The sequence below is a fragment of the Scyliorhinus canicula genome, chromosome 7 (genome assembly GCF_902713615.1).
Source record: "Scyliorhinus canicula chromosome 7, sScyCan1.1, whole genome shotgun sequence".
NCBI lineage: Eukaryota > Metazoa > Chordata > Chondrichthyes > Carcharhiniformes > Scyliorhinidae > Scyliorhinus > Scyliorhinus canicula.
The window spans coordinates 207,808,245-207,825,174 of NC_052152.1; the positions used below are offsets into that span (position 1 = coordinate 207,808,245).

The window sequence follows — 16,930 nt, forward strand, 5'->3', positions numbered from 1 at the left end:
ATAGTTGGATGAGATAGAAATAAACTATTTCCATTGGTTGGGGAGTCCAGAACTGAGGGTTTAAAATATAAATTAAAGTGAAATTCGGAAATGTTTCTACACACAAAGCGTGTCAGGATTCTGGACCTTTCTTCCACAAATGGCAATTGGTTAGATCTATTGTTAATTTCAAATCTGTTATGAAGAATGAAGAGGAATGGGGGCTGGAATTCTCCGGCTGCTGGGAACCTCTTTTCCCACCCGTAGCACACCCTGGCCCGCTGGTTTCCCGACAGCGTGGGGTGGCTCAATGGGAAAATCCCATTGACAAGTGGCGGGAAGAGAGAATCCCGCCACCAGCGAATGGCACTCCGACGGGAACCAGGTGGCTGGGGGGGTACAGAGTGCCGACCATGGTAAAGGCGAGTCTGTGGAGTGAGGTGGCAGATCAGCTGGGACCTCATTAAAAGTTAGAACAGGTTCGAGGGGCCGAATGTCTTCCTCCTGTTCCCATGTGCCTAATAGTATTCTGATCTCTCTCATCTCAAATGCTCCCCCAATGAAACTTGCCGCACTCCATTCTCCCGCACTCCTTCCTTCCTTATCGATCAAGACACATCTCTTGGACACATTTCAGGAATTCCTCCCCTCTTTGTCCCTTGCACTGTTGTTATTTCACACTTATTAGGATAATTGAAGTGCCCCATTATCACAACACTAAAACTCTTTTCTGTGATTTACTCCTCCATCACATTCCCACTATTTAGTGGCCTCTACAGCCAATAACAGTTACTTTCTTCCTTAGTTTTAATAGTTTCTTTCTGAACCTTAAATCCCTCTCCATTCTTTAATCAATATTGCCCGTTTTTACTTTCCCATCTTTCCTAAATAAAAGAAACATTTAGATTTATATGGCGCCTTTCAAAACCCCATTGAAGGTTATTGGGGTTGGTTGAGAAAGTGGTTAATAAGGTATACGGAATCCAGAGTTTGACAGATAGAAGCAGAGGGTATAAAAAGCAAGGACGCTCTGAATATCTTTTCTAAACCGACTTTGGCTTCAATGGACTATGGTATCCAATTCCGAGTGCTGCACCTCGGGAAGGATATGACGGCTTTGGGCAGCTTGACAAGGATAGTTCCCAGGATGAGGGACTTCAGACATGTTGTTAGATTGGAGAAGTTGGGACTGTTCTCCAAGACTGAACAGGCCAAATGGCCTCATTCTCTGAGGTAACATTCTAAGACTCAAATACTTTGTAAGCGTTCATTCCTCCCCCAAGTTGAGTTAAATATCTGTTGTTTTTATGCATCATAATCCCATGTGACAGCAGTTCACCAACCTTATTTACCACATCCCAAGTATTTACACAGATGCATTCAAAACCCATTTTAGTCTGCCTTGCGTTCCCACCTCGTTCCCCCATAGACAGATAAACAAACATGTCAGTGCCCGTAGAAGGGTACCCAAACATGGTCGCAGTTGTAGAAATTTACACTAACACAAGTCAATGTTCAGAAAATCACAGCTGAGCACAAGTCAGTCTCTTTAGGAGGGGAGGACATTAGGGAAGAGGGATCCTGACTCCTATCAGGAATTTCAGGCCTTGCTGCCAGTGAAAGCCTGACATTCCTCTGGGGGAAAAGTAAATGTGAGGACTGTGCGGCAATAGGTGAATCTTACTCACGTTGGGCGAGGCCTCAAGCATGTTGTCACCATGCCAACCAGACACCGGCACGAAAGGGACAGTGGACGGATTGTAGCCGATCTTCTTAATATAGGCGCTGACTTCTTTCACAATTTCATCGTAGCGTTTCTCACTGTAAGGGGGCTCCGTGGAGTCCATTTTGTTAACGCCCACGATGAGCTGCTTCACACCCAGCGTGTAGGCCAAGAGCGCGTGTTCGCGGGTCTGACCGTTCTTGGAGATACCGGCTTCAAATTCACCCACACCAGCAGCTACAATCAGCACGGCGCAGTCAGCCTAGGCAGAGAGAGAGAAACAGTTAACAACCAAGGGCATCGCTCCATGCCATCCCACCACCTCGCCCACTGACCCCTGTACTCACTAACCACCATAGCCTCTGACCCTGCCCTCTGCTCGCTGACCCATGTGCTTCCTGATCCATGTGCTCACTGACCGCTGACCTTTACACTCTCGCTGACCCACATTGACTCCCAGCCCATCAATGTCTCAAATCTTAAAATTCTCATTCTTGTTTTCAAATCCCTCCAGGGTCGCAACCCCTGTACAGAGAGATCTGGGAGTTCAGGTCCATTGTACCCTGAAGGTGGCAACGCAGGTCGATAGAGTGGTCAAGAAGGCATACAGCATGCTTGCCTTCATCGGACGGGGTATTGAGTACAAGAGTCGGCAGGTCATGTTACAGTTGTATAGGACTTTGGTTAGGCCACATTTGGAATACTGCGTGCAGTTCTGGTCGCCACATTACCAGAAGGATGTGGATGCTTTGGAGAGGGTGCAGAGGAGGTTCACCAGGATGTTGCCTGGCATGGAGGGTGCTAGCTCTGAAGAAAGGTTGAGTAGATTAGGATTGTTTTCGTTGGAAAGACGGAGGTTGAGGGGGGACTTGATTGAGGTCTACAAAATTATGAGAGGTATGGACAGGGTGGATAGCAACAAGCTTTTTCCAAGAGTGGGGGTGTCAATTACAAGGGGTCACGATTTCAAGGTGAGAGGGGAAAAGTTTAAGGGAGATGTGCGTGGAAAGTTTTTTACGCAGAGGGTGGTGGGTGCCTGGAACGCTTTGCCAGTGGAGGTAGTAGAGGCGGGCACGATAGCATAATTTAAGATGCATCTGGACAGATATATGAACGGGTGGGGAACAGAGGGAAGTAGATCCTTGGAAAATAGGTGACATGTTTAGATAAAGGATCTGGATCGGCGCAGGCTGGGAGGGCCGAAGGGCCTGTTCCTGTGCTGTAATTTTCTTTGTTCTTTGTTCCCTCCCAATCTCGGGAAACTCTTCCAGCTTCACAACCCTCCAAGATCTCTTTGCTCCTCCAATTCTGGTTTCTTATCCAACGGAGATCTCTTTGAAGGAATCTTCTTTCATTCTCTGGCTTTGGGCAAAACCCACAATTATTGGTCCTTCTTACTTCCCCTGCCTGACAAAGTTTGAAAATCTGAAGGAGCTACTTAGCCACTTGAGAAAGGAATCAAGAGTCAGACATGTTGATTTGGGACTGGAGTTAGATAAAGGTCCAGAAAGGTTCAGGAGAGCAACTCTCCTTCCCTAAAGGACGTTAATGAGCCAATGGGGAGGTTCTTTACAACAACCTGGCACCTTTCGTCTCAGTCTATTTTTATTAGATTGTGATCTTTTTTAAATTAATTAAGACTCCTCAAAGTATTTATATTAGAACATAGAACATAGAACAGTACAGCACAGAACAGGCCCTTCGGCCCTCGATGTTGTGCCGAGCCATGATCACCCTACTCAAACCCACGTATCCACCCTACACCCGTAACCCAACAACCCCCCCCCCTTAACCTTACTTTTTAGGACACTACGGGCAATTTAGCATGGCCAATCCACCTAAACCGCACATCTTTGGACTGTGGGACGAAACCGGAGCACCCGGAGGAAACCCACGCACACACGGGGAGGATGTGCAGACTCCGCACAGACAGTGACCCAGCCGGGAATCGAACCTGGGACCCTGGAGCTGTGAAGCATTTATGCTAACCACTATGCTACCGTGCTGCCCTACTATTCTACTGGATTGCTAGCCATGCCTCCAGATTACTAGTCCAGTATCATGATCAAAGGTTATGGGGATAAGGCGGGAATGTGGAATTGGGGATTATCAGAACAGACGGGATTGCAATGAATGGCAGAGCAAACACAATGGGCCGAATGGTCTTGTTCTGTTCCTTGGTCTTATGGTCTTATGACCACTATACTGCTAAACCCCCGCCCAGTAAACCGGGCTCAATAATTTGATGCAGCAGCATTAGGTTAGGAATTGAGAAAGGTCAGTCAAAGTTCACTCCCAGTTGCAATTCAATGATGCCCGCAGGAGACTGTGGGCATGTGTCTGTCACAAGATAGAACTAGACGTGTTTGTGATGCCCTATATGAACAATTAGTCTGTTTGCATGCGCTATCCACACTTACAGAGAGAATGGTCACTTTGTTGAGTCTCAGAGGTTTGCTACTGACCTTCGGACTACACCACAACCTTCCACAAACAGCGTTCCCCAGCTCTAATCACTTGCCATCGCCTGCTTCCTTCATGCAACCATTGGTGATCATACCTTCACCTATCCACTCGCTTTTCTCTTTTAATATACTCATTAAAATTGCCCTCTTTGACCAATCTTTTAATCACCTTTCCTAATGTCTCCTTTATCTATTTTGCCTTATGGCACGCCTTGGAACAGTCTGTTATGATGCTACTTGGAGCGGGTGAAAATGAGGAGGGGGGAATAAAATATTTCCATTCCATGCTTGGAAACCTACACAAACACTTGTCCTCTGAAAGCTTCTGACTAACCTGAGAGGTTCCAGTGATCATGTTCTTGATGAAGTCTCTGTGTCCAGGAGCATCAATGATGGTGATGTAGTATTTTGGTGTCTCAAACTTCCACAGAGAGATGTCAATGGTGATCCCTCGCTCTCGTTCAGCTTTCAGTTTGTCCAGGACCCAGGCATACTTAAAGGAACCTTTACCCATCTGAGCAAGAAGAGAGATGAGAATGATGTTCAATGTGGTTGGCTCATAACGTCCCTCCCCACCTCTGAAATGGCTGTAGAAGCCACTGAATGTGAGGGCCATTAGGGATGGGCAACAAATGCTGGTACAACCAGTGACGCCCAGGTCCCAAGAACGAATAAAGAAAATGTGAATGCTCTGTGGAAATCGACTATTCTACTCTTAGGAGCATCATTAATCCACTAAGAACCTCTAACACAACCATTTTAGTACTCTGCGTGGATAATCAATCTGCGGAATGGAAGAAAAGTATTTCCTAGGTTATTCAAATCCAATGAAACCACGTGAAAGTAGAATGATACGGCGGTGGCGCAGTGGTTAGCACTGCTGCCTCACATCGCTGAGAACCCGGGTTCGATCTTGGCCCCGGGTTACTTTCTGTTTGCACACTCTTCCAGTGTCCGCGTGGGTCTCACTCCCCCTGAACCCAAAGATGTGCCGGGTGGGTGGATTGGCCACGCTAAATTGCCCCTTCATTGGAAAAAAAGAATTGGGCACTTAAATTTTTTTATAAAGACCTACACTGAATATTTCTCTTTGGCACTGTACAATTTGTCAGAATCAAACTCTCTGAAGAGACAATCCACATCCTGAGCAATCCTTGTCCAGCGTGGAGTTTGAATGACACCATGCTATAAGAATTCGAGTGGATTTTCACCATCTACAATTCTAATATCTAAAGACAGTGAAAATCCAAACTTCCAAAGGATCCATTTCTGGCATAATATGCGACTAGGCAGTAAGAGCAGTATCACATGCCCAACCTTCCCAATCTCATAGTTAGTGGGGAGCACTCGGAGTTGGAAGGTTGTGGGTTTATGCCCGGCTCTGGAGGTGTAAGCACATAGCTGTGCTGACAGTTAAGTGTGGTATTGAGGGAGTGCCACACTTTCCAATAAGATGTTAAACTAAGAGTCCTGGCGGCAGGCTTAAAAACAATATCAAAAGAGCAGAGACCAATATTTATCATTCAACCAACATCACTGTAACAGATAATTATCAAGTCATTCCAACTGCTGCTAATAGGGGCTTGGGTGAAAATTGTCATTTCCTATATGTCAAAAGTGACTGCCGTGCGTCCGTGTGTATTAGGACTGCCTGTGGTCACAAAAGGTGCTGCATCAATCCAAGTCTTTATTTTTCTTTTAAATAAGTACAGTCAATATTAACTATATTGGTGCTTTCTATGACTCAATGTTTATATTTTTATCTGATCACTCCTGTAAAGCTCCCGGGAACACTTCCCTCTGTGAAAGGTGCTACACAAATGCAATTTGCTGATGTTGGCTACCGGAGAAAAAGGACTTTTTGAAAATCTCCAATTCCTCCTTCCGAAATTCCCAGAGTTCCCAGGCAGGGTTGCCAACTCTGGTTGGATGTATTCCTGGAGATTTTATCACATGAACTCCCACTTCTACCCACGCTACACGGTCATGCAAACCTCCCCTTCATCTCCAGTAAGTAATAAACATTGATAGTCAAAGAAAAATTGAAAAGCCGCATCCATTTGTTTTAAAATCCCTCTGATTATTTTACTGGATCACTCGCAGCAGGATCTTTAATTCCAAAAGTCTCCAGGATGATCCTGGAGTGTTAGCAACCCTGCTCCCTGATAGCAAAAGCAACGAAACAACCTGGTGTTTATTTCCCAGCCCTAATTGCCCCTGAACATGGTGCTGAGCCCCATTCTCAAATGCAACTCAGTGACTTGCTCGACCATTTCAGAGGGCAGTTAGGAATCAAGCCCATTGCTGTGGGTCTGCAGTCACATGTGGGTCAGACCAGGTAAGGATGGCAGATTTCCTTCCCTAATTGGCATCAGCCAATCAATTGTGCTTATCTGATAATCCATTAGATCCATGTCCACCATCATTGAGATCAGGATGTTGTCCTTTTCGATCATTTAAATGTCCCAGCACCAGGTTTAGAACTAATGTTCCTCTGCACCATTATTCCAGCTTCCTGGATGGAATTTCCAGTAACAGAACCAGTATGGTACCAATGCAAGAGGGTGGTGGGAGGGGATTACAGAGAGGGAGGGGTGAAGCCATGGAGGACATTGAAAACAAGTAATGGGAATTTTAAACATCAAGGGGCGGGATTCTCCATCCCGCCAGCCCCGTTTTCCCGGGCAGCATACCCTCTCCGGCAGCGGGATTCTCCATCCCGCCAGCCCCGTTTTCCCGGACAGCATGCCCTCTCCGGCAGCGGGATTCTCCATCCCGCCCGCCCCGTTTTCCCGGGCAGCATGCCCTCTCCGGCAGCGGGATTCTCCATCCCGCCCGCCCCGTTTTCCCGGGCAGCGTGCCCTCTCCGGCAGCGGAATTCTCCATCCCGCCCGCCCCGTTTTCCCGGACAGCATGCCCTCTCCGGCAGCGGGATTCTCCATCCCGCCCGCCCCGTTTTCCCGGGCAGCATGCCCTCTCCGGCAGCGGGATTCTCCATCCCGCCCGCCCCGTTTTCCCGGGCAGCATGCCCTCTCCGGCAGCGGGATTCTCCATCCCGCCCGCCCCGTTTTCCCGGGCAGCATGCCCTCTCCGGCAGCGGGATTCTCCATCCCGCCCGCCCCGTTTTCCCGGGCAGCGTGCCCTCTCCGGCAGCGGGATTCTCCATCCCGCCAGCCCCGTTTTCCCGGGCAGCATGCCCTCTCCGGCAGCGGAATTCTCCATCCCGCCCGCCCCGTTTTCCCGGGCAGCGTGCCCTCTCCGGCAGCGGAATTCTCCATCCCGCCCGCCCCGTTTTCCCGGGCAGCGTGCCCTCTCTGGCAGCGGGATTCTCCATCCCGCCCGCCCCGTTTTCCCGGACAGCGTGCCCTCTCTGGCAGCGGGATTCTCCATCCCGCCAGCCCCGTTTTCCCGGACAGCATGCCCTCTCCGGCAGCGGGATTCTCCGCTCCAGCAGCCGGCCAATGGGGTTTCCCAGTGTGGGTCACCCCACGCCGTCGGGAAACGCGCAGACGTGGGTATGCTGCCGGCTGGGCAGAGGATCCGGAGAAGGTGTTTCTGAACTAGACCTAAATCAATATTTATTGTGTAATGTTGCGCATGGCCCCCTGGCTTAGAGTGAATATCAGAGCCAGGGTAGGCTAGTGAGCACAGGGACAATATGTGAAGGGAATTTGTTGTGAGTTAGGACAGGGGCAGCAGAATTTTCAATAACCTGAAGTCTATATAGTGGGCAGGTGGGAGCCCCTGCCCCCTGCCAGGACTGCACTGAAATACTCTAACCCGGACATAACAAAGGCGGGGGTGAAGGTTTCAGCAGTAGGTGAGCGGAGGCAGGGGGCAGGGGCAGGTACAGGTGACGTTACACAGGTGGAAGTTGGCAGTCATGGAGCTGGAACAGCTATGAGGTCGGAGGCTCAACTCAGAATCATACATAACACCAAAACTACGAAGAGGGGGCAGGATTCTCTCAGCCCGGGACCGGGCCGGAGAACCCCCGCAACCTGCACGAATCGCGCCATGTCGCCCCAACGCCGGCACGAGATTCTCTGCGGAGCGGAGAATTGGGGCTGGCGTGGTTGGCGCGGAGCCTGACGTGGGCCGTTCTACGCGACCAGCCCGCCGATTCTCAGGCTGGGAAGGGCCGAGCGGCCATCATGGAAACGCAGAGTCTCACCAGCACTGTCCACACCTGCTCTCAACCGGCAGGAACTCAGCATTGAAGGGTTGGGTGGCGGCCTGTTGCGGGGGGGGGGGGGGGGGGGGGCAACCCTGTGGGGGCCTCCGATGTGGTCTGACCCGCGATCGGGGCCCACCCATCGGCGGGTCGGCCTTTCTGTCTCCCGGCCTCCTTCCGCGTCAGTGCCTGTACCCCTGCATCATGTTGGGTCAGGGCTGGTGCAGACAAGGGAGACACCGCGCATTGTGGAAATCGTGCCATGGGACTGCGCATGCGCGGGTTCGCGCAATACCCACTGCGCATGTGCGCATCCCCCGGCGCTAATTCCACGGCTGGATCAGCAGCTGGAACGGCGTGAACCGCTCTATTGCCCTGCTGGGGGCCAGCATTGCTGATCCTGGGGCCGTGTTGACGCCGTCGAGAAAGGCGACGGCATTTCCGACAGCGTCAACACTTAGCCTCAGGATGAGAGAATCCCGCCCAGGGAGCCAGCAGTGGGTGCCTCAGCTTCTAGAATGTTCTGTGACATTTCAAAATATCTTCAATGCATATTCCAGCAATTTTGGTACATCAGGAATCCTCATGAAAATAATATCAAGATTGACTAAACAGACGAAAGAGAAAAGGCAATTCGGGGAGAACATGTATGAAATGAAGGTCCCAAATTCATCTGATGGGAATAACTTCTGAGGTCCGTCATTCGCAGTTAATTCCTGGAAGTAGCAGTTTAAGAAAACAACAGCAGGTGTCTGATACGACTCAGCAATCAAACCCAGCCACCAGGCTCAGATTACTAAAACATTCAATGTGCCTGGTCAGATAAGGTTAGAGAAGGCCGAACCAATCATAGTGAGTGAGCAGAGAGACAGAGCCTGTACTGGCTCACCATGAAAACCAAGGACAAAGGGCTGGATTCTCCATTGCTTGTCATTTGGATCATAACCACGATCAGGCGGAGAATCCACTCCGACGCCCTGAATGATCTGTTGAGCTGCTTGCAGAAAAATACTTTTCACTGTACCTCGGTACACATGACAATAAACAAATCCAACAATCCAACAATCAGGGCCGGCGCTGGTTTGACGTCAGTCAGACATGCCCCACCGCCCTTGGAAATGGTACAATCGCACCGCACGCCGTACACCGTTGCAACGGCGTTGACGTGTCATCGGACGGCCATCCCACGATACTCCGTCCCCGATGGACCGAGTTCCCGACGGTGTGGGATACGTGTGGTCTCAGCGGTTGGGAACCCAGCGTGACGGTTGCGGACTGCGTCCGGAGGCGCCACACACGGCCAGGATCCGTGGCGCTGGCTTTGGGGGGGGGGGGGGCTTCCCCGAGGGCTGGGGGGACTGATGGGGGGGTGGCTATGGTGTGATCTGTGGGGTCACAGATGGTTGGTCAGGTCCGTGCATGACCAGCGCAATGTTGTACGGAGCAAACGCTGCTGGTCATCAGCCGTGCGCATGCACGGCCAGGAACCCGGCCATTCTCCAGCACAGGAGCCGGGGGTTTCACCCAGCACCAGTGTTAGCCCCTCACCGGTCCCAGAATCGGTGACGATCGGCCCTAATCCTTTGGTTGTAAACCTCTCGTGAATTCTCCGTTCGAGCCGGCACTTAGCCGCTGAAACAGACAATCCAGCCCAACAACTACCTGCATTTATATAGCCCCTGTAAGGTGGTAAAGAATCGCAAGACTCACAGGAAGACTAACACCAGGCTCTGCTCTGCATCTCTGTTGGTAACTGTGATTGATTAGGCCTTAACAAAAGCAAACCTGACATCGAACCACAGGAGGAGATGTTGGGAGAGGCAGGATTTAAGGGCAGGACAGGGGGAGAGATATGGCAAGATTTATGGAAGGTATATCAGATCTTCCGCCCCAGGCAGCTGTTGGCACAGCCGCACACTGGGGAGAGATTAAGATCATGGATGTGTTAACGGCCAGAATAGGGGGAGCACAGAGATCTCAAAAGGTTGTAGGGTTTTAGAGATTACCGAGATAGGGAGGAGACAAGGCCAGGGATGGCCAGACTGGGAGGTCAGCGGGTGATGGGTGAACAGGAATAGGTGCGAGCATCAGAGATTTGGGAGATGGGAGACAAGGCAGAGAGCACTGAATGGTCAAGGCTGGAGGAGACAATGGTAACAGGTTACTGTACAGGAAAGCCATTTCAAAGAATAGGTTCCATGTTGGGTCTTGTCTTGCCTGCCCATTTCCATGGACACCTGGCAAATAACACCATGTCACCAATCACATCAGTCGCTGGTTGTTATCCAGTTTGTTGAATGGGCAGAGCTCCAGTTATAGAACAGAACAGGTTTTCAACGTTGATTGGACTGGGTAAGAAGTCTGACAACACCAGGTTAAAGTCCAACAGGTTTATTTGGAATCACTAGCTTTCCCAGCATAGCTCCTTCCTCAGGGGAGGAATCGGCGCCGATTTTCTGGTTGATTTTCTGGTCGTAAAGTTGGACTTTAACCTGGTGTTGTAAGACTTCTTACTGTGCTCACCCCAATCCAACAGCCTAATTTCCCTATCTTCAATCGTTTTAGAATAAATTAAGAAAATGAAAAAAGAACACCCTTTTTTTTAAGCACCCCTCTTATTTTACTCCGGGTTCCTCAGCACACTGTCCTGAAAATTAATCTTCAATCCCTAGAGTCTCCATTGCAACCCTGCAGAATAGGCGGCCCGAGGCAAGCACTAAATTGGTGGGGCGCATAACCTGCTTCAAACAAAATGAAGACGTTTCATCAAAACACCCCGCCGGGTCGGAGAATCGCCGGGGGCCGGTGTGAATCCCGCCCCCGCCAGCGATTCTCTGGCCCGCGATGGGCCGAAGTCCTGCCGCTGTCATGCCAGTCCCGCCGGCGTGAATCAAACCACCTACCTTACCAGCGGGACCAGGCGGCGCAGGCGGGCTTCGGGGTCCGGGGGGGGCGCGGGGCGATCTGGCCCCGGGGGGGTGTCCCCACGGTGGCCTGGCCCACGATCGGGGCCCACCGATCGGCGGGCGGGTCTGTGCCATGGGGCCACTCTTTTCCTTCCGCCTTCACGATGGCAGAGGCGGAAGTGACCCCCTCCCCTGCGCATGCGCGGCGATGACGTCAGCAGCCGCTGACGCTCCGGCACATGTGCGGACTTCCGCCGGCCGGTGAAGTACTTTCGGACCCGGCTGGCATGGCGCCAAAGGCCGTTCCCGCCAGCCGGCGGGGCGCCAACCACTCCGGCGCTGGCCTAGCCCCTCAATGTTAGGGCTTGGCCCCTAAAGGTGCGGAGACCCCCCCACTCCGCCGGGTAGGGGAGAATCCCGCCCATGAACTCTGTATCACTCGCCACAGACACTGCCAGGCAAACTGCTGAGTTTTCCCAGGATTTTCCGTTGTTATTTTTGGATTCCCAGCATCCGCAGTATTTTGCTTTTATTTTAAAAATGGTGTTTGCATTCCGTCTGCAAACAAATCCTGTTTCATAAAATGAAGAGCAGGAAACCTTTAAATACATAAATATATTGGGAACAATTGGCTACTGCTCTATCAATAATTCAAAAAATTCCATTTTCAAGGATGCAAGGCCACAACTCTGCTGGCATTGTGCTGGCAGTGTGACTCTGTTAAGACTCTGCTGGGGCTGGCATTGTACCAGGACCTAGGCTACAATATGCTGGGAATGTGTTGGGACTGGGGCTGTACTCAGGCGATGCTGCAAAGATATGCTGAAAAACTGCTGGGAATGTGACTCTGGGAAACTATGCTGAGACACTGGTGGGACTCTGCTGGGAAATGCCAGGAGGCTGTACTCTTTGTAGTGGGAATCTGCCTCCATTGTCACTGGGGAGTGCTGCAGATGTGTTGTGAAATTGCTCAGAAACTCTTGCAATTGTGATGGGGATCTGGTGGAATTGTGTTGGGGACCTGGTGTAAAATTGCTAGGATTGAATTAGGAATCTGCTGGGATTGAGTTGGGAGTCAGGAGGGATTGTGATAGGAATCTGGTGGGATTGTGATAGGAATCTGGTGGGATTGTTATGGGCATCTGGTGGGATTGTGATGGTATCTGGTGGGAAACTGCTGGAATTGAGCTGGAAGATGCTGGGATTGAGTTGGGTAAATGCTGGGGTTGAGTTGGAAAACTGCTGGGGTTGAGCTGGTACGCTACTAGGAGTGAGTTGGGAAATTGTTGGGATTGAGTTGGAAAATTGTTGGGGTTGCATTGGGATGCTGTTGGGATTGACCTGGGATGGTGCTGGGATTGAGTTGGGATTGTTTGAATTGAGTTGGGATGCTGCTAGGATTGAGTTGGGAAAATGCTGGGATTGACTTGGAAAATTGGTGGGATTGAGTTGGGAAATGGTTGAGATTGAGTTGGGAAACAGTTGGGATTGCATTGGAAAGCTGCTGGGACTAAGTTGAGACATTGTTGGGATTGCATTGGGAAACTGCTGGGATTGCATTGGGACGCTGCTGGGATTGCATTGGGAAGCTGCTGGGATTGAGTTGGGAAGCTACTGGGATTGAGTTGGGACGCTGCTGGGACTGAGTTGGGGCGCTGCTGGGACTGAGTTGGGGCACTGCTGGGATGGAGTTGGGACGCTGCTGGGACGGAGTTGGGATGCTGCTGGGACTGAGTTGGGGCGCTGCTGGGATGGAGTTGGGACGCTGCTGGGATTGAGTTGGGACGCTGCTGGGATGGAGTTGGGACGCTGCTGGGATGGAGTTGGGACGCTGCTGGGATGGAGTTGGGACGCTGCTGGGACGGAGCTGGGACGCTGCTGGGTCGGAGCTGGGACGCTGCTGGGATGGAGTTGGGACGCTGCTGGGATGGAGTTGGGACGCTGCTGGGATGGAGTTGGGACGCTGCTGGGACGGAGCTGGGACGCTGCTGGGTCGGAGCTGGGACGCTGCTGGGATGGAGTTGGGATGCTGCTGGGACTGAGTTGGGGCGCTGCTGGGATGGAGTTGGGACGCTGCTGGGACTGAGTTGGGACGCTGCTGGGACTGAGTTGGGACGCTGCTGGGATGGAGTTGAGACGCTGCTGGGATGGAGTTGGGGCGCTGCTGGGATGGAGTTGGGACGCTGCTGGGATGGAGTTGGGACGCTGCTGGGATGGAGTTGGGACGCTGCTGGGTCGGAGCTGGGACGCTGCTGGGATGGAGTTGGGGCGCTGCTGGGATTGAGTTGGTGCGCTGCTGGGATGGAGTTGGGACGCTGCTGGGATGGAGTTGGGACGCTGCTGGGATGGAGTTGGGACGCTGCTGGGACTGAGTTGGGACGCTGCTGGGATGGAGTTGGGACGCTGCTGGGATGGAGTTGGGACGCTGCTGGGATGGAGTTGGGCCGCTGCTGGGACTGAGTTGGGACGCTGCTGGGACTGAGTTGGGACGCTGCTGGGATGGAGTTGGGACGCTGCTGGGACTGAGTTGGGACGCTGCTGGGATGGAGTTGGGACGCTGCTGGGACTGAGTTGGGACGCTGCTGGGATGGAGTTGGGACGCTGCTGGGATGGAGTTGGGACGCTGCTGGGATGGAGTTGGGACGCTGCTGGGATGGAGTTGGGACGCTGCTGGGATGGAGTTGGGACGCTGCTGGAGCTCTCTGTTACCTCTGCCGCCTCCTTCTCGAATTTTTCAATGGTCCTTTTGTCGATGCCGCCGCATTTGTAGATGAGGTGCCCGGTGGTGGTGGATTTGCCGGAATCGACATGACCGATCACCACGATGTTAATGTGAATCTTCTCTTTGCCCATGGCGGCGGGAGGAGGCGACTCGCAAGAGGAGGAAAACTGCAGCCAAAACAGCGAAAGGAAATAAAGCAAACTGCAAAATCTGCCACTCAGCCCGGCCAGGGGCAAGGTTAAAGGGTCAAAGCATTTCAGGGCAAATCCATTTCCATTTGCAATCTTGAAAGGGTTGATAAAGTCAGCCCAGTCTTTATTCTAACAGAATATTCAAAGCATTTTAAATACAATCTTCCCCAGAGCTGGAGAATATTTGAAAGGAGCTGGTTCTAAATATAGCTCCAGTCCCACTTGCGAATGACAATTATTGTTATTCCCTCTGTCCCATGTTGTTAGCTCTGGAATATTCCCCCTCTCTACAATTATTAAATGATTACATTAAATCCCCGGGACTCTCATGTCCAGCCGTTAATCATCGCTGGTTTAGTTACTGGAGACATTTAATACATTCTGCCCCCTTCCCCACTCTCCCTTTCTCCAGCTTTTCCCCACACACACACCCTGTGCCTTATCCACTCTCTCTCTCTCTCTGCCTCTCTCTCCCTATCATTCTCTCGCTGTCTCTTTCCTTCCTTCCATCTATCTCTCTCTCTCTCACTATTTCTCCATCCCTCTCTCTGGAATAACTCCTATTTATTGACCTGCATGCTGCCCAGGCTGTGCCCCTGCCCCCCCCCCCTCTCCCCATGCTGTGCCACCCCCCCCCCCCTCTCTCCCCAAGCTGTGCCCCCCCCCCTCCCCTCTCCCCAGGCTGTGCCCCCCTCCCCTCTCCCCAGGCTGTGCCCCCTCTCTCTCCCCCCCCCCCCCCGGGCTTCGCCCCGCTATATTTGCAGCTCCAGCCCCTCTCTTACCTGCGCTGCTGCCGGGGGAGCCGGCTCTGCCACTCGCTCCTTTTTATTGCGGCTTGAGGGCGGTGTCTGGGACGAAGCTGGCGCTGCGCAATGCAGGCTCCCCCTCCCTCCCCTCCCCTCCCCGCCCCTCTCTCCCTCCCCTTCCTACGGCAATGCGGTAAAGGATCACAAACAGAATAACACACTGCAGAGAGAGAGAGGGAGAGAGGTGAATGGGCAAAAGAGGTGAGGAGATAAAGAGGGATAAAGAGAGAGAGCAGACACAACGCCTGTGTCCATTGGGCACAGTGACAGCTCTGTGTGTGTGTGACAGATAACAGCACTCACTGTGTACCGTGCAGGGAGGAAGCAATACCCGGGGACAGAGCAGGAAATACAGGGGTCTTCTGATTATTGTAACCAGGAGCCTGCAGCAATCTGAATGCGATTAGCAGTTACACTGTCTGCTACAGGAATAGCTGTTCCGGCATTGATGTAGCAGCCTCTGTTTCTGTAACAGCCAGAAGCCCCTCCTCTCAATGCTGCACATTCCAATGGCCCTTTGTGCCGAATACAAACACCAGCAATCCCTATCTTATAGTGAAGATAAGTGTCACTACATTATAAAGAATAGAAGCGGCTCTATTTCATAGAGACGATCATTTCCCTGTCAATGAAATAGGACATCAGCCCCTCTGTGTATTAGGGGGTATTGCAACCTCTGTACATATTATAGAGAACAGCAGCCCATGTGTATATTACAGGCAATAACAGTCTGTGTATTATAGAGAATAACAGTCCCTGTGTATATTATAGAGAATAACAGTCCCTGTGTATATTATAGAGAATAACAGTCCCTGTGTATATTATAGAGAATAACAGCCCCTGTGTATATTATAGAGAATAACAGCCTTATTTTGTTGCATTTCATTGTTTGTCGTTATGTTTTATATTTTCTGTAAAAAATTCCAATAAAAATTATATTAAAAAAAATAGAGAATAACAGTCCCTGTGTATATTATAGAGAATAACAGTCCCTGTGTATATTATAGAGAATAACAGTCTCTGTGTATATTATAGAAAATAACAGTCCCTGTGTATATTATAGAGAATAACAGTCCCTGTGTATATTATAGAGAATAACAGCCCCTGTATATATTATAGAGAATAACAGTCCCTGTGTATATTATAGAGAATAACAGTCCCTGTGTATATTATAGAGAATAACAGTCTTTGTGTATATTATAGAGAATAACAGTCTCTGTGTATATTATAGAAAATAACAGTCCCTGTGTATATTATAGAGAATAACAGTCCCTGTGTATATTATAGAGAATAACAGCCCCTGTATATATTATAGAGAATAACAGTCCCTGTGTATATTATAGAGAATAACAGTCCCTGTGTATATTATAGAGAATAACAGTCTTTGTGTATATTATAGAGAATAACAGTCCATGTGTATATTATAGAGAATAACAGCCCCTGTGTATATTATAGAGAATAACAGTCCCTGTGTATATTATAGAGAATAACAGTCCCTGTGTATATTATAGAGAATAACAGTCTCTGTGTATATTATAGAGAATAACAGTCCCTGTGTATATTATAGAGAATAACAGTCTCTGTGTATATTATAGAGAATAACAGTCCCTGTGTATATTATAGCGAATAACAGTCCCTGTGTATATTATAGAGAATAACAGTCCCTGTGTATATTATAGAGAATAACAGTCCCTGTGTATATTATAGAGAATAACAGTCTTTGTGTATATTATAGAGAATAACAGTCCATGTGTATATTATAGAGAATAACAGTCTCTGTGTATATTATAGAGAATAACAGTCCCTGTGTATATTATAGAGAATAACAGTCTTTGTGTATATTATAGAGAATAACAGTCCCTGTGTATATTATAGAGAATAACAGTCCATGTGTATATTATAAAGAATAACAGTCCCTGTGTATATTATCGAGAATAACAGTCCATGTGTATATTATAGAGAAT

The 16,930-nt window shown here is 50.1% G+C and overlaps 1 protein-coding gene across 1 annotated transcript in view; it reads right to left on the reverse strand.

The window, feature by feature from the left end:
• Positions 1–15,072, reverse strand: part of LOC119969756 (elongation factor 1-alpha 2) — a 48,607-nt gene extending 33,535 nt beyond the window's left edge. Inside the window, exons 1-4 of the mRNA XM_038803801.1 lie at positions 14,943–15,072; positions 13,957–14,136; positions 4,502–4,681; positions 1,668–1,964 (exon numbers count right to left, since the gene is read on the reverse strand). Of these exons, the coding sequence (XP_038659729.1) occupies positions 1,668–1,964; positions 4,502–4,681; positions 13,957–14,100 (621 nt within the window). The 5' untranslated portion in view covers positions 14,101–14,136; positions 14,943–15,072. The remainder of the gene's footprint in view (positions 1–1,667; positions 1,965–4,501; positions 4,682–13,956; positions 14,137–14,942) is intronic.
• Positions 15,073–16,930: the final 1,858 nt, after the last annotated feature.